Source organism: Schistocerca piceifrons, chromosome X (assembly GCF_021461385.2).
Source record: "Schistocerca piceifrons isolate TAMUIC-IGC-003096 chromosome X, iqSchPice1.1, whole genome shotgun sequence".
Classification (NCBI taxonomy): Eukaryota; Metazoa; Arthropoda; class Insecta; order Orthoptera; family Acrididae; genus Schistocerca; species Schistocerca piceifrons.
In genome coordinates, this window is record NC_060149.1 from 620978132 (window position 1) to 621004904 (window position 26773).

Here is a 26773-nt window from a genome sequence, read left to right on the forward strand (position 1 = left end):
TGTGTGGTGGTTTCTCTTGATATGATTTTATGTTGTTAACCCTGCTTCTGAACTCTCTTCTATTGTGAGCCATCTGTGGTGTAATTCCAACTTCCGTTGCATAGCTCTTCACCTCATCACAGATTTACTTGTGGCCCATGATGTAGTTGATGATCCTTTTGATCAGTCTGCGTTCATCTGTCCTTAGTGGGTGTCCATAGTACTTCAGCCTCTGCTTCCTCATTGTCTCTTGTGATCTTTTCAGTGTACTTATAGAGTTCTGGATTTTTCCTTTTCTTCCAAGTCCATCAGTGGTCTTCTGTGGTCTGAGTATTTTCCTAAGAATCTTTCTTTCTTTCTTTTTGAGTTCATAAAGTACCCTGTTTTTATTTTAAATAAGACACTCTAAAGCATACAGTCCTTCAGGTTGTACTACTGAGTTACAGGTCTGATTTTGGCCTTGTAGGATAACACCTGTTTGCTGTACTTGTTCTATGTTACCTTGTAGGCCATGTCTAGTACTGTGGCTCTACCTTTGTTTTCCTCCTTATCCATTCTGTTGGGTTGGATCCATTCCTCCAGGTGTCTGAACTTTTATATTCTTTTAATCTTCCCATGATTTACTTCCATGCATTTTTCAATTTGATGCCTGTACTATCCTTTCATAGGAGATTTGAAGACTAATTTTTTCTGTGATTTCATGAAGATTCTCAAGCATCTTCCCAGTGTCTTCTTGGGAGTTGGCTAAGAGAGCAGGATCGTAGGCAAAAGCTAAACACTTGATTTACAGGTTATGTCTTTTCCTCCCATGACATATTCTTCTTATTCCTTCCAAATTCAGAGTCTGTTTCCGAGTTTTCGCTATTTTCTCCACATGAAATTGAAGAGAATTGGAGATAATCAATCTCCTTGTCAGACCCTTGTCTTAATTTCAAATGGATCAGAGATTTCTCCGAAAAACTTGACTTTTGAGGTCAGTATTTGTTTAATGATTTCTCTCATTTTTTGTCAATTCCAAACACTTCCAAGGTATTAAATAATATTTGTCTGTCTATTGAGTCGTGTGCCTTTTTGAACTCAACTCAGTGTTCTAGCTCCTTAGAGCTCTTGTTCACAGAATGCTTTTTACACTGAATATTTGTTTGGTACATGACCTTCCTTTCTTTAAACCGGGTTCGTATTCTCCAATGAGGTGATCAGTGTGTTCTTCATCTCTGCTCAACAGGGCTCTAGAGAGTAGCTTATAAGTGATTGGAAATAGAGGAACCCCTCTGTAATTATTTAGATCAATTTCATTACCTTTTTTATGAAGAGGGTGTAAGAGTAGACATTTCCAGTCATTTGTTATCTGTGTAGTGTTCCATATTTCTTCTATAAAGTGACATTCTTTCTGGAGCAATCTCTCCTCTGATTTTCCACATTTCTGCCGCAATGCTATCTTCCCCTGGTGCTTTGTTAATCTTGAGCTCCTTGATCATCTGTTTGATCTCCTCTAAACTTGGCGGTTTGGAATGTGGGTTCTTATGGATTTATTGCTTGCGATCCATTCTTTCTGAAGGTTCTCTGCAGTTTATCAGCACTTCAAAATTGGGGCGGGCATTGGACTTGGGTTGTCTGTGCATCAGTGTCAGCAATAGTGCTGCGGTGTTGTAATGATCAGCATTCCTACCTAGTAAGCAAGGAGACGCAGATGCAAGTCCTGGCCATGGCAGAAATTTTAATTCATTTATTCAGCTTCTATCATTATCATGGATAAAGATGAAACTTAAATGTCTTGAGGATAATTTAATTATAAGATCTATAATTCAAATTAATTCACCAAGAGCTCACAGTTGTCTTTGTTGCTAGTAATTCTACTACAATCTGTGCATTTAAGCAAAAGAGTTGGTGACATGCAAATTTAGACTTTCACAGCAAATCTCAATGATGAAGTCCTCTCGGGTTATCACCCGAGTCAGGGCATCGTTCTTGGCAACATTTCAGCAAGTTTCCTACTTGTCATCTTCAGGTGAAGTGTCAGATTCATGTCCTGTCCGCTTCTTTATAGCCACTGGACTACAGGCTCCTTTACCTTGTCTGCATTGGCAGCGCCAATTACGTGCCTCCAGAAGGGGTGTTGCAGCCCATTGTCGGGGTGTGTCATGGCTGGTGGTGGTGGAACTCCCTGCGTACTGGCGGGTGTGGGTGTTGAGTCCTGTTGGGGCCTGTCCATTTTGTCTGCTGCCTTTACCGGTTGTGCATTGGAGTATTCTTGTCATATTTTTGTTATCGCTGCATCCCATGAGATGCTAAGTTGGAAACCACTATCTCAGTTGCCATGGTTATCATGGACTTGTATCTCCACAGCCTCGAATCCCAGAACCTGTTCACCCTACACAGCAGCTTTGTTTGTTTGAAATCAAACACATCATTTGCCTTGAGACTGTGTTCCACCACTGCAGATATCTCCATTTGGCCTAGGCGAACGCTCCTTATGTGTTCTGAGCAGCGCTGCGATATACATCACTGTATCTGGCTGATGTACTGTTTGCCATACTTGCAGCTGATGCTTTAGACTCAAGGTGTCTGTATTTCTAGTTTATCCTTCACTGAGCCCAGCATATTCTTGATTTTGGCTGATGAGCGAAAGATGGTTTTAATGTTGCTCTTTTCTAATAACCTGGCAATCTTTGCCATGGGCGGCACAGCATACAGAGGAACACCAAGATCTTAGTGTCTTCTTCACGAATGTCTTCTCTCTTCTTATTGCTCAGTTGGAAATCGAATCTTATCTGCATCTCAGAATAGCCGTTCTTACAAAAGATTTTTCTCTAGTGCTGCATTTCACCACATTGACTCTCCTTATCACATATGTCTCGTGCTCTGTGCACCGAGGTGGTGAGCATGGATTTGCGTTGTGCTGGATGGTGGCAGCTAGTGACATGAAGGTAAATGTTGGTGTGTGTCTTCTTTCTGTAAACAGAATGATGTAACATGCCATCAGTATTCTTCTTCATCATGATGTCAAGGAAAGGCTGACATCCATTTTCTTCCACTCTTTAGTAATTTCAAGGAGTCCTCAAGCGGTACCCATGTGAAGAGCGAAGTGACATCAAACCTGACTAGGATGTCACCTTTTTCCAGACATGCCCCTCAAAGTATCTTCACAAACTTAAGTATCTTCACAAACTTCATTGCGTTTTTGGCATGGTGAGGACAATGACCCATGAGAGACTTCAATAGCTGCAGCCTGCATTAAAGAACCAGACAGGACACAAACCCGTCACTTCGCCTGAAGATGACAAGTAGGAAACTTGTTGAAACGTTGCTGCAGAATGATGCCTTGACTCAGCTGGTAACCACAGAAGACTTCATCATCAAAGAGTTAGTTGTTGATATCCCTGCAGCTTCTGTCTGAAGGTTGGATAAAACTTCCTGGTTTTGTTCTTAACAATTTTTTTTCCTGTTTTTCCACTCTAGATGTGTCATATCTTCTCTTATCAGCTCGAATGATCTTGGCTACTTCTTCCTTTTCACTCCTGGAGTCTTCCTATTTGTCCTTTGTTTTGTCATAATTCTAACTCTTCCAGGACTGTAATCTTCTTTCAACTGCTTCATCACATTTTTCATTCCTCCACCTGTGCTTCCTTTTTCTTGGAGGGTTTCCCAAACCTTTGGATGCATTGATCAAGGAGTACCTGATCTCTTCTCAGCTGTTCGTATCCATTTAAGACAGATTTTCAAGGTATTTATCTTTTTTTATGTATCTCTGTACTGATTGTGGGCTTCTCAGTTGTTCTCAGCTTGTGTCTGTTCGGCTACAATCTTTCTCTGAGCTCTGAAAGGTACTGATCTGATTTGATGTTGACACTTTTTCTCACTTTGATGTTCAGGATTTCCTTATGATTTTGGGCTGTTATTGTGACATGGTTGATCTGGAACATCCTGAGCATTTTGTCCCAAGAGACCCAAGTCTTCTTTTCCTTTGGTAGTGCCTTGAAGTTTGTGGTCATTAGTTTCAGAGTGAATTGTCTACAAAATGCGATAAATATTTCACCATTTCTGTTTGTTCTTCTCTGTGCCAGGTAGTCCCCCACAACTGTTCTGTATTTCTTTTCTCTGTCCACCTGAGTGTTGAAGTCTCCGAGCAAGACTTTTATGTGATGTCGAGAGACATTGGAAGTTGCTTCCTCAAGAGGGTTCCAGGAAGTCATCCACCTTTTCAGAGTTTCTCTTGTTAACTTTGTGTGTTGCACCATCTGCATAGATAAAGTGTAAGCTTTATTTCTAGACCCAATGGACAGAAGGAAGATCCTCTCTGATAGGGAGGTGAAATTGATAATGGATTCAATAATGTTCCTTCTGACTACAAAAGCTGTCTCTAGGATCAGTACATTGGACTTAATTTTTATTGCTGATTTTCCTTTGTAAATTCTGGACTCTTCTAAATCAAATGGGCTCTTGTCTAGGTATGTGGTCTCTTGTAGTGCCAGTATACAAGTGTTCCGATCTTCTAAAATGTTCACCAGTTGCTTTAATTTTCCTCTGTTCAGAAGTGTATTTATGTTTAGTGTTCCAAGCAGGTGTTTTCACTTTGGTCGTGCCTTTTGTGTTCTGGAAAGCTCTGACCTATACCTACAGGTACTGGATGTTCAAGACTCACCAGAATCCAATGACCTGGTTGCACCACTCATAGCACCATAGGATTTCCATTTCTAGTTACCTTCTGGAGTAGTCTGTACTGAAGGTGTTTTCATCATGCCTCAAGTTGAAGATAGTTGGGAGAGAAAGCATAGCCCACTCCCCAGAGTTAAAACTGAGACTGTAAGCCCCAGAGTTTAGTTCAGGCTGCCCCTAATCTGGAGGACAGACACCATTTGTAGCTGCCCCTAACCTTTTAGAACGGACACTACATGCTAAATTTCAGTGGAGCTTCCTCCACTATTGGGTGTAGCACATACTGAGCTTTTGCATTATCCCTAAAAGCAGGGTTGCCTCTTCTGCCAGTTCTGCTGTACTGATGATTTTCATCTCCGCCTTCACTACCATTGAAGTCTTCACCAATACCCTGGCAATGAGCTTTCACAAGGTAAACCCTGGTTTCTGCTGCTTTATATATACCAGATTTAATTTGTTCCCAATTTCTACTCTGCCATGTTGGAAATTTTTAGCTAGGTTCTCTGTTTCTTGTGAATACTGCCTTGTCAGTCCATCAGTTTTCAGTTTTTGTATTTACCATTTCTGTTTTACTGTCTTTTTTGAGACATTTGTATTTGAATGAACTTTTCATCAGGACCAGGTTGTAGTCACTGTTTATGCCTGATGGGTAGCTCCTGCACTCTTTTTACCTGTTTTCTAAAATATAATTTCACTAAAATGTAATCGACCTGTTACCTCCATAAGTCTTCTGGGCCCTTCTAGGCATGTCTTCTTCACATGTGGGTTTGGAAAAGTGTATTTTCCTGGTGCTTGGAGCAGAACTCAATTAGTCGGGCTCCTCATTCAATACTTCTTCCAAGTCCATAGTTGCCCACAATCCCCACTTCTGGTGCTTCACCCACATTTGCATTCCACTCCCCCATGACAATCAGGTTTTCATCTCCCTTGATATGTCCTATCACATTACTGATGTCATTGTATCTTTCGTCAACTACCACATCCTATTCTTTGGATGTGGGATGTAAACTTGTATTATCACAGTGTCCTTTGGTTCTGTTTCATGTTTGACTAGTATTATCCTAGAGCTGTATTGCATATATCCCTTGACATGTGAGCCAGTGTTTTTTCTTAAAATTGCCTCATCTTCTCCAGCTTCAGGTCTGTTATATTCAGTTCTGGAGTGAATGACTTGATATTCTACGGACCAGAAGTCTTCTGACTGAGGCCATCTCTGATATGCCAAATGTATTGATTTCTAGTTGTTCCATTTCATGTTGTAGGTTTTCTAGTTTGCTGCTTTGGAGCAGTGTTCTAAATTTCCAAGTGGCTATTTTAAAAGTGATTTCTGATTGCTTTCTGTCTCTTTTGCAGTCCCCACTCAGAGACCCGATTGGGGGACTATTTTCTCTCTGGCAAATTTTACAGAAGGTATTGGCATGTTTTACAGCTGATGCTTGAGATATCCATAGATCTTTAATGTGGTGATTTCTACTCCACAAGCCACTGTGAAGTGCATGGCAGAGGTTACACCCCGCTGTACCAGTTATTAGCGTTTCGTTCTGTCCCAGTCACATATGGAATGTGGGAAGAATGATTGTTTAAACACCTATCTAATCTTATCCACACAATTTCTGTGTGAGTCTTATGTAGAGGGTTGTAGTATATTTCTTTAGTCATCATTTAAAGCAAGTTCTCAAAACTTGGTAAGCAGGCTTTCTTGGGATAGTTTTCGTCTATCTTGAAGAATCTGACAGTTCCGTTTCTTCAACATCTCTTTGACACTCTTCCATGGGTCAAACAAACTTGTGAACCTTCCTGGCAGATTAAATCTGTGTGCCAGACCAAGACACTGCCTTGGGATCTTTGCCTTTTGTGGGCAAGTGCTCTACCACTTGTCCGCCAAAGGCAAAGATCACGAGTTCGAGTCTAGGTCTGGCACAGTTTTAATCTGCCAGGAAGTTTCATATTAGCGCACACTCCACTGCAGAATGAAAATTTCATTCTGGTTACTTGTGAACATTTTTGCTGCCCTTCTCTGTATACATTGAATATCCCCCATTAACCATATTTGGTGTGGATCCGACAAAGTTGACCACTGTGCTAGAATGGGTCACCAAAGTTATTTGTAAGCAATCTCCTTTGTAGACTGATTGGATTACCACACTAACCTACCACCTGCTTTACCCATGACTGAGTGTATATGATCATTCAACTTCATATCCCTACAAAGTGTTACACACAGGTATTTAAATGAGTTGGCCGATTCCAACTGTGACTCATTGATATTATAGACATAGGATACCAAGCTTTTTTTTGTCCATTTTGTCGAGTGCACAATTCTACATTACTGAATATTTAATGCAAGTTTCCAATTTTTGTGCTATTTTGAAATCTTATCAAGAGTTGATTGAATATTTATGCAGCCTCTTTCAGACAGTACTTCATTGTGTATAAACACATCTGAAAAAAGTCAGACATAACTGGTAGTTTTGCTCGCAAGGTCAATTATTTATGACATGAACAGCAAGAGTTCTAACACGGTTCCCTTGGTTGCACTTGGAAGTTGCTTCTACATCTGATGGTGACTGTGCATTCAAGATAACGTGCTGCATCTTCCCTATCAAGAAATTAATAATCCAGTCACAAATTTTGCTTGATACCCCATATGATCATACTTTTTATGATAAATGTAGATATGGTACTGAGTCAAATGCTTTTCAGAAACCAGTAAATACTGCATCTACCTGAGTGGTGTTATCGAAAGCTTTCAGTATGTCATGAGAGAAGTGTGTGTTTCATTGTGCATGATCAGTGTTTTCGAAATCCATGCTGGTTGGCATGGAGGAGGTCCTTATGTTCGAGATACCTCATTATGTCTGAGCTCAGAACATGTTCTAAGATTCTACTACAAATTGATGTCAAGGATATTGGATGGTAGTTTTGTGGATCACTTCTACTACCCTTCCTGTAAATAGTTGTGACTGGTGCTTTCTTCTATCTACTGGACCCAGGTTTTTGTTTGAGGGATCTATGATGGACTTTAGTTAGAAGAGGGGCAAACTGAGCTGCAGATTCAGTGTAGAATCTGATATGGATTCCATCATACCCTGGAACTTTCTTCAATTTTAACAGTGTCAGCGGTTTCTCAATGCCACTAACACTAACACTTATTTCACTTATCTTTTCAGTGGTACAAGGATTACAATGGGGCAAATCTCTGGGTTTTTCTTTGTAAAGGAATATTTGAAAACTGAATTGAAAATTCAAGCTTTTTCTTTGCTACCCTCAATTTCATTTCCTGTCTCATTTGCAAGTGCCTGAACACTATCTTTGGTGCTACTAATAGCCTTTACATACAGTCAGAGTTTCCATGTTCCTGAAAGATCATTTGACAATATTCTAGTGTGGTAGCCATTGAAGGAGTCGAGCAATGCTCTTGTGACAGCCAAACACCTTTCATTCAGCATCTCTCTCTCTCTATAGTCCCATGCTTTGTTTACTTGTATTATGCATTAGTCTGTTTCTTTAGAAGTGTCCTTACAATGACTGTATAACATGGAGGGTCCCTCCCATTTTGAACTTTTCTACTTTGGTACATATTTATTTAGTGTATCGTCACTGTTCTTTAAAACTTGAGCCATAGTTCCTCTTCATACTCCGGCCCTGTGCTGAAAGTTTCATGTACCTCATTGAGATACAACACTACTGCTTTTTTATCTAGTTACCCTGAACATGTATACCTGTCTACTTGTTTTTGTGTCTTTTGTACTTTGGCAATCATTGTTGTCACAGCTGTGTCGTGTTTACTGATACTAATTTTGATGTGTACATCCTCAAAGGGGTCACATCTATTTGTTGCCATTAGATACAGTATATTTCCATCGTGAGTGGGGTTCTGAACTATCTGTTCTAGGTAGTTTTCAAAGAAGGCATTTATTAATGTTTCAAATGTTGCTTTGTCATACCCACCACTAGCAAAACTGTAATTTTCCCAATTGATTGTTGGATGGTTAAAGTATTCACCAATGCTTATAGTATGATGGGGGAACTGACATGCAAGAGAAATGAGGTTTTCTCTAAAATTTCAGTTGCATCAGGAGATGAGTCAGGTGGGCAATAGAAGAACCCAGTTACCATTTTATGCCCATCCCTGATACTGAATCTTATTCAAACGATCTCACATGCATCTTCAATTTCTATATCATTAGATTTGAGTTTCTTGTCTGCTGGAACAAATACTCCCCCTCCATCTCCCCAATCCTTTTGGTATTCAGTTAAATTTTCCCCAAAAGTCTCGCTGCTATCAATTTCAGGTTTTGAATGAGCTTTCTGTATGTAGTATTATGTGAGCTTCACAGGTTATCAGGAGCATTTCAAACTTGAGCAATTTGTTGTGAATGCTTCAGCAGTTAACTGCTGCTATTTTAATGCTCTCACATGTGGAACGCATTCTTTTAGATCTTACTCTTAGACTTTTGGATCTTACTCTTAGACTTTTGTATCTTCTGCAGTTGTCATTATCTGTATTGGATGGAGAGTTGGCTAGTCTAATGAATGAGGCCCCCAGGCATACATGCTGAGTGCACGTGGTGTTCTTTCCTGTTCCTTTCTGCCAATTCCTGGTGAGGTACCATTATTTGCCATATGTTTGAACTGCCAATGATTATTAGACCCCTACCCTTTTGTGTTCGCCTCCTCTTGACCCAAGACAAAAGTAGGTTTACCCCAAACAGGTTAAGTGTATCCCACTGGCTCAGGCTCATTTTCAGTGAAAGTCAGCATCACGAACTTGTTGGTTAAGGGGATCAGTATAACATCCTGAGTCCTCCCTGGTCCAAATCTACCCTGTACAGGACAACTAGATCCACCATTGACATGCCACTTGCAGCCAAGTGGATGAGTAATGACAGATCCCATACTTCCTGCAGAGGAGATAGGATCGATAGGAAAGCATTGTACTTGAGGTACCTTTGCTACTGGTACCACATGTACATGACTCTCAGGAGGTCTTCCAACACACTGATTTGCAGCAGTTGCCAATCATTTGACAGTAGTCAGGACAATTTCCAGCTGCTGATGAATATCAGCCAACTGTTCCTGTATTCGAGAACAGCATTTGTAGCGGGTCTGCATTGTAGCTGGTGCAGTATATTACAGGACAGTGAGCAAATAACTTTAAACTAAGCCTGCCAACTGTCTTTTAATTTCTTCATCTAAAAAATTACTAATTCCCTGTAAGAATTGAAGGATGTATACAGAACAAGGTTTCCATTAAGGCAGCAGAAAAATCTATTGTAAAAATTACTTGTGCCCTAAAACTTTTTGATGTTAACTAAAGTAATTAACAATCTTAAAAATAGAGTTAATTTGCAATAAATGTAGGCAATATATACTTCTGTTGAAAGGGAAACTAGATGTAACACAGTGCATGAGTTACAATATCTGCTACAGTAACTAAATCACAAATGTCGATTTACTACAAATTAGATTATGCACAGGACAAAAGAAACTTCTGAAAATGGTCAAAAATATATGTTTATTTGCACTTATATGCATGCTACTTGCCGCCAAGTTGACGGGTAATGACATATCGCATACTTCCTGCGGTGAATGCTGTTCTTGAACACAGTATGAGTTGGAAATTGCTCTGAATACTGTCAAACTTACTTATGAACATTTTCAAAAATATAGCTTTGTAAGCATTCAGAAATTCTCAGAAAGAACCTATTTCTCATGCAAGTAGAGAAACCGTTGTTTTGAATGAGGGTAGGCCTACTGTTCTCAAAAATTTGAAAAGAGTGCAAATAAGCTTGATGATAACTATACGGGCTTAATGCTGCACTCAAAATTGTTTGAAATTTCACAGTGTATCACAATCAATGAAGGATTATGCAAAAGTGACATGAACAGTAAAATATTTGAATCTAGAATTTCAAATCAGCATACGAATGTGGCAAACATGGTCTCACACAAAGGAGGATTCCTAAGTTGGCTTTTATGTAAAAAAAAAAAACATGTAAATTCCATAGATTTTTTTTACTTGGCTGATTCTGTGATAACTTCTATACTGGCGTGCCAAAGATGAATTCTGCAGCATTAGTTTATCTCAGTCAAAATCTCAAAAAATGTGCAGGGCCAAGAAAGCACATATTCTGCCTGAAGCAGCCAACATTTCCTGTGATGGGTTTGGCCCAGTTCCCATGGGGTTGGCTGTGATGTTGCAGCCTGCAACAAGGCACCCTCTTGAGAATTGCAGCTCCCATAGGTAACAATATCTGTGAACTCTGACTGCAGTCAATATTGTTGCCAGGTTCAAAATTGTCAAATGTGTACCATTCTCGATAGTTACAACTTGCTGCTTCTGCTCTCCACAGTGACTTAAGATTTAACCTACTTAATGTTACTTACAATCCCAGCTTTGCTATTTAGTTTCTTGTAAAGTAAAAGTAGATGGTACGAGGAATGTAGTGATTTGGAAGTAAAACTGACATTAGCAGAAAGAAAGTATTTATCAGTGTGTCTGAGGGTCAATGGGATATATTATTAGATGAAAATTATCTGTTGATTGCAAATTTATCCATGGACATTAAGCACTGTGTCTAGAGCATGCAGTTATTTCTGTTTCTGGCAGAACCCCGTCAGCAATATGGTCATAACTGAAACATAGAGTAAATGGTTAATTTTGTTATGCAAGTTTGAGTCCCGTGAAAGAAAAGTTAAGATTTGCACTGTGCAGGAATAACATACCAAATTTTTGAGCAATGAAGATGTGAACCTTGTTGAAATTAGGACTGGGGATCGAGTAAGGTGATACATGTTCATCACTTCAGGAAATCAATAAATGAAGTAGGAAGTTCACAGATAATGTGACTTTTGTATTGGATATTCCTTGTTCAGATCTGATACATACAAATTTTTAATTCAGAGAATGCAGTAGTTGAAGCCATAATGCTAGGAAAAACTGCTGGGTGATATTAACTGAAGCTGTGGCAGATTTAACCACTAAAAACTGTCCAACACACCAAGTTATTAATAGTGTGGCATATGATCACAAGGTGACAGTAGTGGAGATGTATGAGCAGCTGACCTCAAAATTGAAATAGAGGTATGTGTGATGAACTTTTACTACCCTTCAAACATAAATGTAGTTGTTTCCTTAATGATCTTGTTGACAGCTGGTGTTGAGATGGATCAACAGACTGTAAATACAGGGTGTAGATCCAGGAACACTTTCAATTATTTATTGCACAAGAACCAAACACTGTACAAATATCATACATTTGTCATTTTGAAGAGAAACCCTGAAAGTCTTTTTTTTTTTTCATGCGTACCACCACATAGTTTGGTAATTTGCCAATAGTCAGCGCTAGTCACAAACATGGCGAGTTCACATGCGGAGTGAGCTTTCTGTGTGATGGAGTTCAACCAAAACAAGTGTGCTACAGCTGTTCAATGACTGTTTAGAACCAAGTACAGTAGGAAGCCACCAACAAGGAAGGCCATTTACCACTGGCACCACAAATTTGTTCCAACGGGTTGCTTGTGCCCAGCAAAGAGAAGCGGACGCCCCAGTGTGAGTGAAGTGAATTTGGAGCATATCACTGTCACTGGATCTTCCTACTTGTACATGTTGCAGCAATGGCTGATGCCTCAAATGCAGTCGGACTCTCCGTTCATCTTTGGTTCTGGCTCTGAGCACTATGGGACTCAACTGCTGTGGTCATAAGTCCCCTAGAACTTAGAACTACTTAAACCTAACCAACCTAAGGACATCACACACATCCATGCCCGAGGCAGGATTCGAACCTGCGACCGCAGCGGTCGTGCGGTTCCAGACTGTAGCGCCTTTAACCGCTCGGCCACTCCAGCCGGCCTCCGTTCATCTTTCATCATGAAGTTAGTGGGTACCTGAACATGGAGCTGCCCCATCGATGGATCGGCCGTGCTACAGAAGGGGACAGCAGTTTCATGAAATTGCCTCTCTGATCAGCAGATCTCACTCAGTGTGACTTTTTTCTGTGGGGACACATTAAAGATCTGGTGTATGTACCGCCTCTACCACGTGATGGAGCAGAGCTCCGGGAGAGAATACAGGAAGCGACTGCCACAGTCAACGATGCCATACTGGGATGGATATGGCAAGAATTTCATTACCATATTGACGTCTGCTGGGTCACTCATGGTTCACATATCGAATGTTTGTAAAAAAAACTTTCAGAGTTTCTCTTCAAAATGCAATATGTATGACATCTGTGCAATGTTTAGTTCTTGTGAAATAAATAATTGAAAGTGTTCCCAGACTTTATGTACACCCTGTAATTTGGTTATATTTAGATCCAAGTCATTTGTAAATGCAGGATGACTTGCATCAGGGGAGAGGAATAACTTGAAGATATACAGTTTTGGCTTGTTAAAATTGTCTCATTTGACTAATTCTCACATATGGGAATATAGCAGTGTTAGAAATAAACGTATGCAAATGTGCAATATATGGGATAAAAACCAGAAGAGGATTTGAGCTGTGTTAACAGCTGTGGACAAAGTGAAAGAGACCATAGACAAATAACATGATTCTCAACACAGTCCGGTATAATTTCATGAACTCAAGCAACAGGATACTGAATATTGAAGTTTTACTTGAAACTTATGCTGGTACTAAAAGTATACTCTCCGTACGAATGCTGCAGATTGTGCAGTGTGAAGACACTGGCTGGTAAAACAGGTATCGAGCAAAGTGGCACACTGGTAAGCCGCTGGACCCGTATTCAGGAGACTGGTGGTTCAAATTCCTGTTCAGCATCCAGATTTAGGTTTGACATTACTTCCCTAAATCACTTAAAATAAATACGTTGATGGTTTTTGGAAAGAGCATGACCAGTTTCATTCTCCCTTCCCTAGTCTGATCTGGTACTTCATGTGTAATTAAGCCCATCCTTCCTTGTAAAATATGAGACTACTCCTTCAAAGTCTGGACATCAGAGTTTATGTTGTATGTGGTTTCTGCTAAAGTGAATACAACAAATATTTGTAGACTACAGAAATTAGAATATTTTAAGACATATTTGATAAATTAAGAAAAGAAACTGAAGGGCCCAATTGAAGGGATCGGTAAAAGAAAGTGCTAACCCTCAATATAGTAAGGATTGGTCTGTCACACTACCTGTTGTGGTTTTAAATGGACCACCTGATAGTGACAAGTTTTTCCCACATGTATTGCTATAAAGAGCTGTCTGTTTTATAATATCTTTTGTTTTAATGTATTTTATGTTTTTCCTTTGAGTTTAGCCAAGCAAATAATACACAACAACTCAAAATATATTCTTATGGGCTAACACTTTCTTCTGCTGACCTCTTCAGTTATAGCTTGACAGTCAGATGATATTTTCCCCGTATTGGTGCTGGGAATAGAGGGAAAAATGAATTATTTCAGAAAAAAACACTTTCATTAATTACAGTATAATGATGGATTGAAATGTTAGATAATAAGTTAATAATTATATCAGTGTCCGCCCCCGGTAGCTGACTGGTCAGCGTGACGGAATGTCAAACCTAAGGGCCCGGGTTCGATTCCCGGCTGGGTCGGAGATTTCTCCGCTCAGGGACTGGGTGTTGTGTTGTCCTAATCACCATCATCATCATTTCATCCCCATCGACGCGCAAGTCGCCGAAGTGGCATCTAATCGAAAGACTTGGGCCCGGCGAATGGTCTACCCGACGGGAAGCCCTAGCCACACGACATAAAAAAAAAAATAAAAATAAATTATATCAGTGTTAGGTAATTACACTTTTGAGGAAGAAATTCACAGCAATTGCACCCCAAAATACAGGGTGAGTCACTAACTATTGCCACCTAAAATAACTCCAAAAGTATGATAGTGCTTGAAAAGTTTGTGGGACAAATGTTGCATGGGACAACGGGGGCCATAATATGACGTTGGTTTTTTGTTGCTAGGTGGGGTTGCTTCAGATATGTGAAGGTTAGCTTTTTTTTTTAAGTGGGATGCTATAGTTTGGTACTTATTTTCTGATAGCGGCTTTCGAGACGAAGCCAATGATGTGTAACAGTAAGGTCTTTGAAGGTCTCAAAGGTGGAATGAACGTCCATTTACAGAAGGTGTTAGAAGTGATGACCATTGGTATGAATCCAGTGCTGCAATCTTCCTATCATGGATTGAGTGGTATTCCTCATCACCTCGGCACTTATCGAAGCACATGCATCCCATTAAAAAAAAAGGTTGACCTTCATATCTCTGGAGGGACCCCATCTAGCAACGTCATGTTATGGCCCCCATTGTCCCATGCAACTTTTGTCCCACAAACTTTTCAGCTCCTATCATACTTTTGGAGTTATTCTTGGTGGCAATAGTTAGTGACTCACCTTGTATATTGGGAGTCTACTTAAGTGAACTGAGATCAGGTACCAGCATCTGGCTTGACTGGCATTTAGTGTAGAAGGTAGTAAGTGAAATATTTTGTAGGTCTTCTGACCAATTAGATGAGGCCACAACATATACAAGGAGAATGAGCACTTCAAAGTAACCGTAGTAATGTGTGCAGCAAAAACTGAAATATTATCAAACAGGAGATATAATCAGAAAACTCTCAAGTCAAGTCAGTCACAGAACCAAACATTTATAATGAAAAAAGTGAATAGCTAAAATAACAACACAAAAATAAAGCAGTGTCAGAAATGAGCATATTTTTGCTAGCTATACAAAATTTAAATTTTGTAGGTGAAAAATTTCATCACTTTTGGACCCAACAAAAATCCAAGCAACATTGCTACAATAGAGGAAAATCCTGCGTTAAATACCAACAGTGGAATGAATAAAATACTTACTGTGTAGTAGAGGTGTAGATTGTCAGCTAAACAAGATTTGGATCTAGTAGTGTTTTTTTTTTTTTTAATTTCAGTGAGACTTCAGTCTCACATACAAGTTTGGCTGCCTCGGACTACTCAAAGACCTGCTTTGCTTCACATACTTTCTATAGTGGAAACACTTTCTTGCCACCCAGAATCTTGACGAGAAGTGCCCCAAAATCCTTGTTGAATCATACCTCTCCCAATTCACACCTCCACTCATGACCCTCTCTCTCTTCTCACACAAACACTACATGGTTATTTTCTAGGGATTCCTCGCCTCCAACGCTGCCTCATCTTCATTTCTTAGGACCCTTCCCAGTGGCCTGAGTCTCCCGGCATGTGAAAGAGCAGTATCTGCAGTCTCAAAATAGCTCCCAGCCTGATTATCCTCTCTATGAATAAAGACTCCACCGTTATCATCATGAATCAGTGATTATTGGACAAAAGATCTCCAGCAACTGTCTGACATATACAATTACAAACATTTTAAGAGGGCCCCTATTCCAGAAGTCCAGCATTTTCTCCAAGACATGCTAAAAATATTTCTGTGCCTGTTGCACAAAATTTCACTTGAATCTATCCCCCCCACCTTACACACACACATACACACACACACACACACACATCATCTACAGGAGTTGGACAAAAATACAAAAATATAGAAACACTATGAGAAATGGATGCTTAGACATAAATGCAAATGCTAGCAAAGTCTGCAGGTTGCGCTGTCGTATGTGACCATTAATGGCACCTGTGCAATGTCCTCAGTGTGTTGCAACTGTCAGAACAGTGTTCTATATAGTTGTGAGCACTTTTATGTCAGAGCTAAGTCAATTTGAATATATTCAAATAGTTGGTGCTCGTATGGTAGGTGCTTTCATAACAACTGAGCCAAAGCATTCAGGGTATTGAAGATTTATACTGCATATAGAGAAAGTGGAAGAACATCATCTGCTAAGTCACAATGTGGATGAAAGTGTGTGTTGAGTGATTGTGATGGATGGTCATTGAAGAGGATTTTGATGAAAAATAAGAGGAAGACAGCTGCAAGTCACTACAGAACTGAATGTCACAGTCACTAACTCTGTCAGCACCAAAACCACTCATCAGTAATGCAGGTGCTCATAACAGGAAAACATGGTATCAAAGCAATGAAACCTGCACTCTGAAGCAATGGAAGAAAGTTATTTAGTCAAATGAGTCTTATTTCACACTTTCCAACTTCTGGCTGAGTTCATATCCCAAGAGTGAAATATGGCGGGAGTTGGGTGATGATCTGGGCAGCCATTTCCTGGTATTCCGTGGCCCCATGGTTACCATGCAAGGTTACATTACTGCCAAGGGTTATGTGACCATTTTGGCTAATTAGGTCCATCCCAATGTACAATGTTTGTTTCCTAATGGTGATGCTGTGTTTCAAGCCGACAGGATTCCTGTTCACACTTTGCATCATATAGGGCTGGTTTTGTGAGCATGAGGATGAGTTGTCACATTCCCTCTGGTCACCACAGTCACGTGATCTCAATATTATCCAGCCGTTGTGTTCTGCCTTGGACAGAAGGAGAAGAGTGTGCGATTGCCATCCTCCTCCATTCTTCTTGCCTGAACTTCCCTCTATTTTACTGGAAGAATGGTATATGATTCCCTTGGAAACCATACAAGACCTGTATTAATCAGTTCTGAGACAACCGGAAGCTAGTTTGAATGCCAATGGGTTTCCTACACCATATTAGACGTGGTAATACATTGTATTTTTGGTGTTCCTGTATTTTTGTCCAATCCCTGTATGTGCTGTCTAAAACATAAAAACCTAACCATTTGGGATACTCCACTCCAGCTGGTTACTGTGCTCTGATTAAAGGACACTTTCAACTCATTTGCAAGCAACCGAACTTCATACACTGATGATGACCATTCTTTGCATTATCATCATCCCACAGCTATTGCCCTACCACTTCCTGCTTGCTACTCTTGATGCCATCTTCCTATACACTAACATTTCCCGTCATGATTTTGAATGCTACCTCACTCAGCATCTGGCTAATACTATATGTTCACCCACAACTAAGGTGAAGATACACCAACAAATATGTGGCATGACTTTCACAATTCACCCTCATGCAACAATCTGTTTATGTAACACCTAGAACAATTGTTTGTAGTCATTGAATGAAGTGTAGGAGCAGTAAGACATTGGATTTGCTTTTGAGATGATGACAGTTCAAATCCTTGTTTGACCATCCAGATTTAAGTTAGCTATGAGTTCCCTAAATCACTTAAGGTTGTGGCTGAAATGGTACCTTTGAAAAGCACATAGTCAGTTCCCTTCCCCAGTCCAAACATAGGTTTCTTCCAGGGTTTAAACCATAATCTTCCTTCATTCCTAGCCATCTAAAATCCTAAACCCCTTTAGCTCATTCAGGTTTATTAATAATATCTTAATGACCTGTGCCCAAAACTAAAAAATACTGCCCCCCTCCTTCTGTACGGCTCGTTGAGTCAACCTGGGCATTGAGTTTCACATCTTTCTTAACAGATTCCATAAAACCTTCCATCCATATCAAATCTATTAATCACAAACAGTACTTCCATCCATGTGTGGTACACCCACAGTGATGAGCAACAGCCCTTGCCAAGATCTTCACAGGTAGGCACTACTCTCAGATCTAGTTCACATATGGAAGTAAAACTGTGAGGATGGGGTGTGAGTCATGCAGTCGTGCTTGGGTAGCTCAGATGGTAGAGCACTTGCCTGCAAAAGGCAAAGGTCCCGAGTTCGAGTCGCAGTCCTGCACACAGTTTTAATCTGCCAGGAAACTTCATATCAGCGCACACTCTGCTGCAGACTGAAAATCTCATTCCCTATATTCTTGCAGGTTCATAATACATTTACAGTACCCACTGGTTAGCTGCAAAGGAGTTACATCCTCCCCCCTTTTTTTTATTACACAATATCACCCATAACTGGAGGCATGAAATGAGAATACCCTCCCACAAGTCCTCCCCATGTACCATATCCAAAGAGGTATTGTGTGACACACTCAAACTATAAAGTGTATTGATTTATTCTTGTGCTTCATGTTCACAACACCTTGTCACACAGATGTGAAGACCGAAATGGGAGTAGGCCCCTTGTGAAAATATCTACATCATATATCAACTCTGCTGCAACTGTTGCACGGTTTTTTACTTATCATTTAGTGCTCATTACAGATACTCTGTGTGTTAGCCAGATCAATGACATTAAATCATGTTATGCAGATATAAATATATTGTATGAACCAACCACCAACACAGAATCCATTGAAGCTCTAATAACAAACACTGTCAGCCAGATTAGCAGAATAAGCCTTACCCTGCATGATGGTAGTAAGGGTGTGCGTCAGCTTAATTTGCATTTGCAAACATGATATATCATGTAGGATTCATTAAGTATGAAAAACCCTGAGCAGGGGTTGCCTCATGTCATCCTATATGTGATTAATAGGGTAAACATCAGTACATTTTACTGGTCACCCTATTCTTTGGATATTTCCTTTCTTCATGTACAGGCCCAACAAATATGACAAATGAGGAGAGGAATAATTGATTTGTGAATAGTTCCTTGTGTTTGTACTTGTGTAAATTATCTGTCATGATTCATCCCAATATCTCTGAGGTTTGATATACTTATGCCACAGCATGTATTGCAGTGGAGAGATCCCCTAAATAACAAATACAACCGCACCTGCTTCCATTTGAGGAATGCTGAACAGACAGTAATATATCCTAGGTTCTGTCCCGCTAAGTGCACATCATCAGTCAATGTCTAGAAAACATTAAGGCTTGCCATGTAAAGGACAGTGTCACTGCTCATAACTCCAATTTGCAGGTACTCCAGCTTGTTGGAAACAACATTATTCTGAAGTGTTAGGTAAATGTGATGCATACCATTAGTCTCCTAACATACAGGCTACCTTCTAGAGGCTTCTGCAAATTGTATTTGTGGATATGCATTAGCCTGTAGCAACTGCAACTTCTGCACAAAGTTAGTTTGTTTGATGTTGCAAATCTGTTTTGTGATCTCTTGAGTTAATGCATTTTTTAAATAACTAGAGCTTCTTTGAAGCTCACAGGCCACAAAAGGACTAAACATGAAGTCATCATGTGGCATTGGCATGACTTTCCCAGCCCTCAATCCTGTACACAAGTGCTGCAAAAGTTCATTGAATAAAAGCTTCCAACTGGTCATTTTGATTATTTGTACTCTTCAAAATGCTTAAGTACTCTTAATTCACAAGTTCAATAAGGGAAGAACCTAAATCTAAACTCTGACTAACGTTCAGTGGTGGGGTGTCAGTGTTTCTGCTGCCACAAACATGCCTGCATAATCCATTTGTAATTCATAATCTCATGTTGAGGCATACATTCATTTATTTTTTTCCAGATATTTTTGTTGTTGTGCCACTTTTCACTTCTTGTTCTCAATCCATTAAGACCTAATTATTTTACACTTTAATTTTTTGTGCTATAAATTAGTGAAGCATCTGTTTTGAACCATTTTAACGTAATCTGTCCCATTTATTTGGCTTTTCCTTTTAGAGTTTATAAAAAAAGAAAAGCTGTCACCATATCAGGACATTGCGACATGGTGTACAGAATTTTTGGACTTAGAAAAAAAATCAGCTTTCCATTGGTTTCGACATTTAATTTGACTATTATTTCCAGTATTTTTGAAAATAGACCAATTTTAATATTCCAAAACAGACTGTCAACACTAATTTGCAGTTAAAATAGTTTCACTCACAAGTATGTTACATACAAAAGAAAATTAGTCTACATTTTATTATGGAATATACAAAAAAAATTCAATCTATAAAAGGACATTGCATTTACAAATGTGTACACACTTGTGTGGTTTGGGTGTGCAATGTTTAATTTGGCATCTTCTTTGTTTATCTCATTTACCACTTTTGGCAGTACATTAATTTGAGTTACAGTGAAGGATCTTGAAGGTCTCACTCACGCAGTTTAGTCATCAAGTCCTTTCTTGAAATCTGTAACAACAATATGTCTTATGCAGTGTTTTGTAGTTATGAATTTTTTTCCATGAAACTGCTCATAACTCCAATTTACAGGTATGCCAGTTTGTTGCACTTGAGTACCTCATCTTTCCTCCTTTCGTAATGGTTTGTTTCCCTAGGAGCCAGTCATGATGCGCAACATATACAGGAGACGAACAAAAATAGGGAAACACCATTACCATACCTAATACTGTGTAAGAAACCCATTGTCATTCAAAATAGCTTCTAGGTATCTCAGAATGGATAAACACAGGTCCTGTATGGTTTTCAAGGGAATCATGTAATGCTCTTCCTGCAAAACAGTGGCAAGTTGAGGTAATGATGCTGCAGTTGGATAGCAATCATGTACTCTTCTCTCAAAAGTAGACCACAAAAGCCCAATAATATTGATATCTGGTGACTGTGCTGGCCAGGGGAGATGCAGCAATTCATCCTCTGGCTCACAAAACCAATCTTGGACAATGCAAGCTATGTGAACAGGGACCCTGTTGTGTTCAGAACAGCATCACCTTTGGCGAACAAACATTGTACTATGGGATGAGCCTGATCAGCCAAAATGGACACTTATTTCTTGGGAGGACGGCGCTCTTGCAGAGTAACTGTGGAGCCCATGTAATACCACGATATGGCTGCCAAATCATCACTGAACTCCCCCCATATTTCACCCTTGAGCTGTAAACTCACCAGAAGTTGAGAACTTTGTGAAATGAGACTCATCTGACTAAATGACTATCCTCCTTTGTGCCATAGTCCATGTTTTACAGCTTGGGCACTATATTTTCCTGTTACAGGCCTTTGCGTCACTGATGAGTGATTTTGGAATTCCAGCTCACAATGCACGCTGCTTATGGATCTCTCTTTGTGTTGTTTTGGTGCTGACAGGGTTTGCGTGTGTGTTATTCAGTTCTGCAGTGACTTTTGCAGCTGTTGTCCTCTTGTTTTTCCCCATAATCCTCTTCAGTGACCATCTATCATGATCATTTAACACACTGTGTCTGCATTGTGATTTAGTGGATGATGTTTTCCATTTTCCCTGTATGTGGTATAAATCTTTGATGTGGTGCTTCCTGAAACACCAAACACTTCAGCTACCTTGGTTACAGAAGCACCTATCATACAAGAACCAACAACTTGCTCACATTCAAATCAGCTTAGCTCCAATGTAAAGCACTTACTTCTATACAGAACACTGTTTTGACCATTCCATATTTTTGTGCAATCCTGTAGCTACGGTAATTATGAAGAGGTGCTGGTTGCTCAATTTGAACCACTTCCTCCATCCCTTCTTCACTGGTCAGTTCATCAACATCAAATGGTATTGCTAGTATGTCAGTATACATTTATTTTGACATAAAGTATTCTGCTGACTCTTCTAAAGAGTTAAAATAAAAACTTTAGTGTTAATTTCTCTATTTTCACTCCCCCTATTCATTGATATGCTTTAACCTCCCAGATATTTTAAAATTATATTCTAGTATAAATTTTATTTCTGTGACCTTGAGTTACTAACACTAAATGAGGACACTATATACAATTTACCCATATGAATATAAAAAAATTAAATTAAAAACATTATACATCCATTATAGAAGTAAAAGTATTAAATGATTACTGCACAGTGGACACTAACCAACTAACTTCAACAGACACTTCCGCTAAACTGAACTAATTTTTTGAACTTAATTTAATTTTCACATTATTAACATGCCTTTACATTGTTGCTGAATCTTTCAGATGTGTAAGATTACAAAATTCACTGTTGTAACATTAAAAACTGCAGCTGTCCTCATACATGAAATTATATTATCTTGAAGAAGTAAAGCCACCAGTAAATTTATGAAAGTCCAAAAATAATCAAAGTTATAAACACTTCCTGACGGTTGACATAAACAGCTGTGAACTTGAAACTGAATTTAATCTTCATGTGAGTGCAGTCTGATTCAATAAGATACAATGAAATCTTCATTTACAACATAAGCAGGAGCACAGTACCAGCAGTTCTGTAGATGGCAACATGTATACCATACCATTGGGATCTTGCTCTACTACCACAATTTTTTTTCTCACTGACACTTGGTTATAGAGTAATGCCATCTGACACAGTGCTAACAGCTCCATTGTGAGGTGAAAAATGCAGATAAAAATCTACTTAATCAGCAGGAGAGGATCTGCACACAGTGTTCCTTGTATTCTGTTGATCAAAATTCAGTAAAATAGGATATTAAGCTGATAAAGCATTAAACTAATTTTTGACTGTTGAATAAAATCTGAGAGATGTGCAATATGAAGGGTAGTCATGCCTTCAGAGTCATAGGTTTTTATAATATTCTGTATGAAAGTCATAGTAGATACATGATACAGTTTATTCAGACTGTTTTCCAGTGCTGCAACAAGCACTAGTGACACATCAAATACAGAAATTTATAAAATCAATGTTAGTTGAACATAAGCCTCGGAAGAAGTTAAGAACCTTGTTTGAGCAGACACAGATTCAGGTTCATGATTCAAATTACTAGGACCCTGCCGCAATGGACAGTACTGGCTAACAACTTTAATCAAGGTACTGGCTATGCACTCAGGAGTGTGTGGAAGCAGGCAACTGGTGGACTAAAAAAAGAGTATGCACTACATTTTACATCTAGGAAAAAATAATGCTTCAGGTGACAGATAATTATTGGCACTCGTGTAAACATTGGTCATATGCCCAGAAGTATAACACATTCATTTCTTTGACAGTCAATTGCTTTCCTGACTGAGAGAATGGAGAATATAGTCACATACTTGGTAATTTTTACCAGTTTTGTGCAATAAGTTCACTGTAAACATTTAATAAAAGAAATCTGTCACAAACGACCCCATGAATAGACTCAAAAATTAGTGGAAAGCTTGACAAGATCATATTTTTACTTTTTCTATCCTATAAATCAGTACTCTCATCACTCATCAGAGGTTTGTCTGACCTTTGAAACAGTACACACCATTTAGTATATATGTTAATAACCTTTAGTGGTTTATTTGTATTATACCAGGAAATTTTTTCTTTCATTTACTTTTAATGTGGTAAGGAATGGCTATAAAACAAATGTACAAAATGACATGTGGAAGTATTGTATCAGTTTGTGTGTGTGTGTGTGTGTGTGTGTGTGTGTGTGTGTGTGTGATATAAAGAATGTGAAAAAAATTTTTGTTTTGTTGCAACAAAAGTATGATTTACAGAGATAATTAATTATGAATTCTATCCAAAGGAACAGATTATTTTATATATAAAAATGTTGAGCTTTACTGATGGAAAGTTATCACTTTGTTCTTCTGCATGACAATGCAGTGACACACTTTTTCAGTTTCTTCAAATTTTAGTGAAGCATATGATCCCACATTTATTTGGTGCCATTTGAGTTTCTTGCTATGTGAATTAACGTATCACTGAATGAAACAAAAGGTGAAGGTGAATGCTTTATTAAATGATAATGATTTCATAAGGGGCATGTCATCTTCATTCACTTCATTGGAAGAGTTCTGGTGGGCTGGATGTTATATTGATAATTATGATAACACATTTTGTTTTTTTTATATTTTATGTAATGTATATGGGTGTAGTGTAGGAAGCCATTGTTACACAATATGTCATTTACTAAAACCCACTTCATTTGTTAGTAGAACTTACACAACAGGGGACCTGCATTACCATTCTCAGTTGTTACCCCTTTATTTGACAGTATTTTAAACTCAAGTGCACCGTTGATATGATTAGATTAGATTAGATTTACTTTCATTCCAATATCTGTAGTGAGGGGGTTCTCCAGGATGTGTAGAAAATGTCAAAAAAACAATAATACATGACAAATATTTACAACTAAAATAAAAAAGCTAATGTACCTTCCACAGGTCCCAAGTGCACACTATATGAAAGGATCATTTTACAACACTACACTCATTTACTAAGATCACATTAATGCACTAAATTAAAAATTAAAAAAACAGTTTTTTTATTTATAAGGTAATAAACATATAATAGAACTACAGCAATACTTATTTACAGTGAACAAATTACTGCATTGTAATTTTTATGTTCTGAAATGTTAATTCCATTTCTTGCATAGCTTCAAGAAGTTGCAGACCAATTTGCTCGAATGGTGTGCCCCCTAGACAGCAGTCAGTAAGTATAATTATGAAAAACATTTCAGTTGCATCAACAATTATACTGAAAATTTTGTAAACTTTTCTGGGAACCTGTTTATTATATATCTGTTTGTCATTATGTACTCTCTCAGAGTGAAATTTAATGATGTTTCAAATTTTGTTGGTTAATTTTGTTTTACATTATTACTCATGTCTTAAAGCTGTTCCACATATGATACAATTCCTCTCCACAATGTTTTACACCAGTTTTGTCTTGTCCATGTATTCATTATGACCAACTATTTGCTACCCAATTTCACCTACTGCACATGTTTTGTCTTTGGTGCTTCTTTCATAACTGATTCACTGATAACCTCCTCATTAGACTATGTCTTACCATCCTGTTTCTGGTTATTCAAAAGGACTTCCACCACTATCAGTAATGGGTAAAGTATGTGGCCTTTTACCAGAAATTTTCAAGTAGGTGTAATTACCTTCATTAAGTTTCTCACCTTTTTTTAACTGCTATGTTTTGATTTTCCTTCTGCCTTTGTTCTGTAAATAACAGAATGTAATTTCTTATTCTGCTGTATGAGTAGTAGTCATTAAGTTATAAATTATCATCTCAAAATATTAAATTCCATAAATAATTTTTTGTTCATTTATGGGTACGTGTCTTCAGTCCAGATACACGCTGAAATCCCCATGCCACTGTACCACAAATTCTGTGAAATTTATTTCAATTCATTTGCTAGTAATCTCTATCATGAGTTGTGATGTTTTGAATCCTTTCAGTTTTTGTTTTCAAATTCTTACTGTTTCCTCCATTAAACAGCTGAAAAGAAATGAGGGTGAACCATTGCCACACATGACAGCTGTGTTTATTTTGAAAGGTCAAGATATGTGTATTATTATGCATTCATATAAATGATCCCCCTCAACCATTTATGTACAACCAAACAACATACTTCATGTCATCACTAAATAGGCTATACATTTCCTCAAAAATCTTGTTGACTAAACAAATCTTACATTTATTAATCATAAGATGCTTCTTTATTGTGTGAGTGCCTTATCGGTTGCTTGAAATATTTTTTCGTAGCTTATTAGAAGGAAACATACCTGTATTTTTCTTCCCCAAAAGAGGTTCAAAACTTTGCAGCCCAGGAGGGGTGTGTGTGTGTGTGTGTGTGTGTGTGTGTGTGTGTGTGTTTGTTTGTTTGTTTGTTTTGTCCATTCTTCATCAATACTCTGGTTTGCATCTGTTCATCCTTCCTGTTTTAGTGACATTCCATTATTTTACTTATTTTCTGTGAGTGTCTTCTCTCACTTTTAACCATAAAATTTTGTTGTGTGTCTTCTCACACTAAATCTCCCTCATGTCTTGCAGTACTATTAAACTTTAAGAAGCTTAATCTGCCTCATACAAACTAAAATGAGTGAGGCAGTGTGGTTCTGGACTCCCACTCAGGAGGAACAAGCTTCAAATTTCCATCCAGCCATCCAGATTGTGATTGTCCTCAAATGGACATGGCTGATTTCTTTCCCCATCCTAGTGTATTCTGATGTTATACACTCTCTCGAATGACCTCGTTATCAGTGGAAAAGGAAGTCCTAACCTTTCTTCCCCACTAAATTCCCTTCCTGTGTTATCTTATTGTAATACAATTCAGTTTCCTTTCAACAATCAAATAAACATTAAAGGTTAAGTTACTTTTGCCCTGATATAATTAGAAAAAGTCACTTGAATTTCCGATGGAAGGTTGCTGAGCACAATAGCTACTGTTACATATAATTTATAGGCATTAATTTGATTTCATTTAAATACCTACAATAGATGTTAACCATTTTTGAAATGCTGCCAACATTGTTCCCACAAATTGATATTTGCAAATCTAGTTTTTCATCCCTTTCTTTATCACACTACACTTTTGATCCATTTGTTCATATAATTAGTTGCTATGGGTTCTATGGTATTGTTTAGCAGAGTTCTGGCTGTGTAACATGTTGGTTTGGGATCTTACAGAGGTTTAGTTCTACATCTACATCTGCATGATTACTCTGTGATTCACAATTATGTGCCTGGTAGAATATTCATCAAACCACCTTT

The 26773-nt window shown here is 38.5% G+C and overlaps 1 protein-coding gene across 5 annotated transcripts in view; it reads left to right on the forward strand.

Annotated features, from left to right (window-relative positions):
- Positions 1-26773, forward strand: part of LOC124721852 (tRNA:m(4)X modification enzyme TRM13 homolog) — a 146061-nt gene that overhangs the window by 86243 nt on the left and 33045 nt on the right. For all 5 annotated transcript variants that reach the window (XM_047246986.1, XM_047246985.1, XM_047246984.1 and 2 more), the window contains one exon: positions 24645-24700. In XM_047246986.1, coding sequence (XP_047102942.1) covers positions 24645-24700 — 56 coding nt within the window. The remainder of the gene's footprint in view (positions 1-24644; positions 24701-26773) is intronic.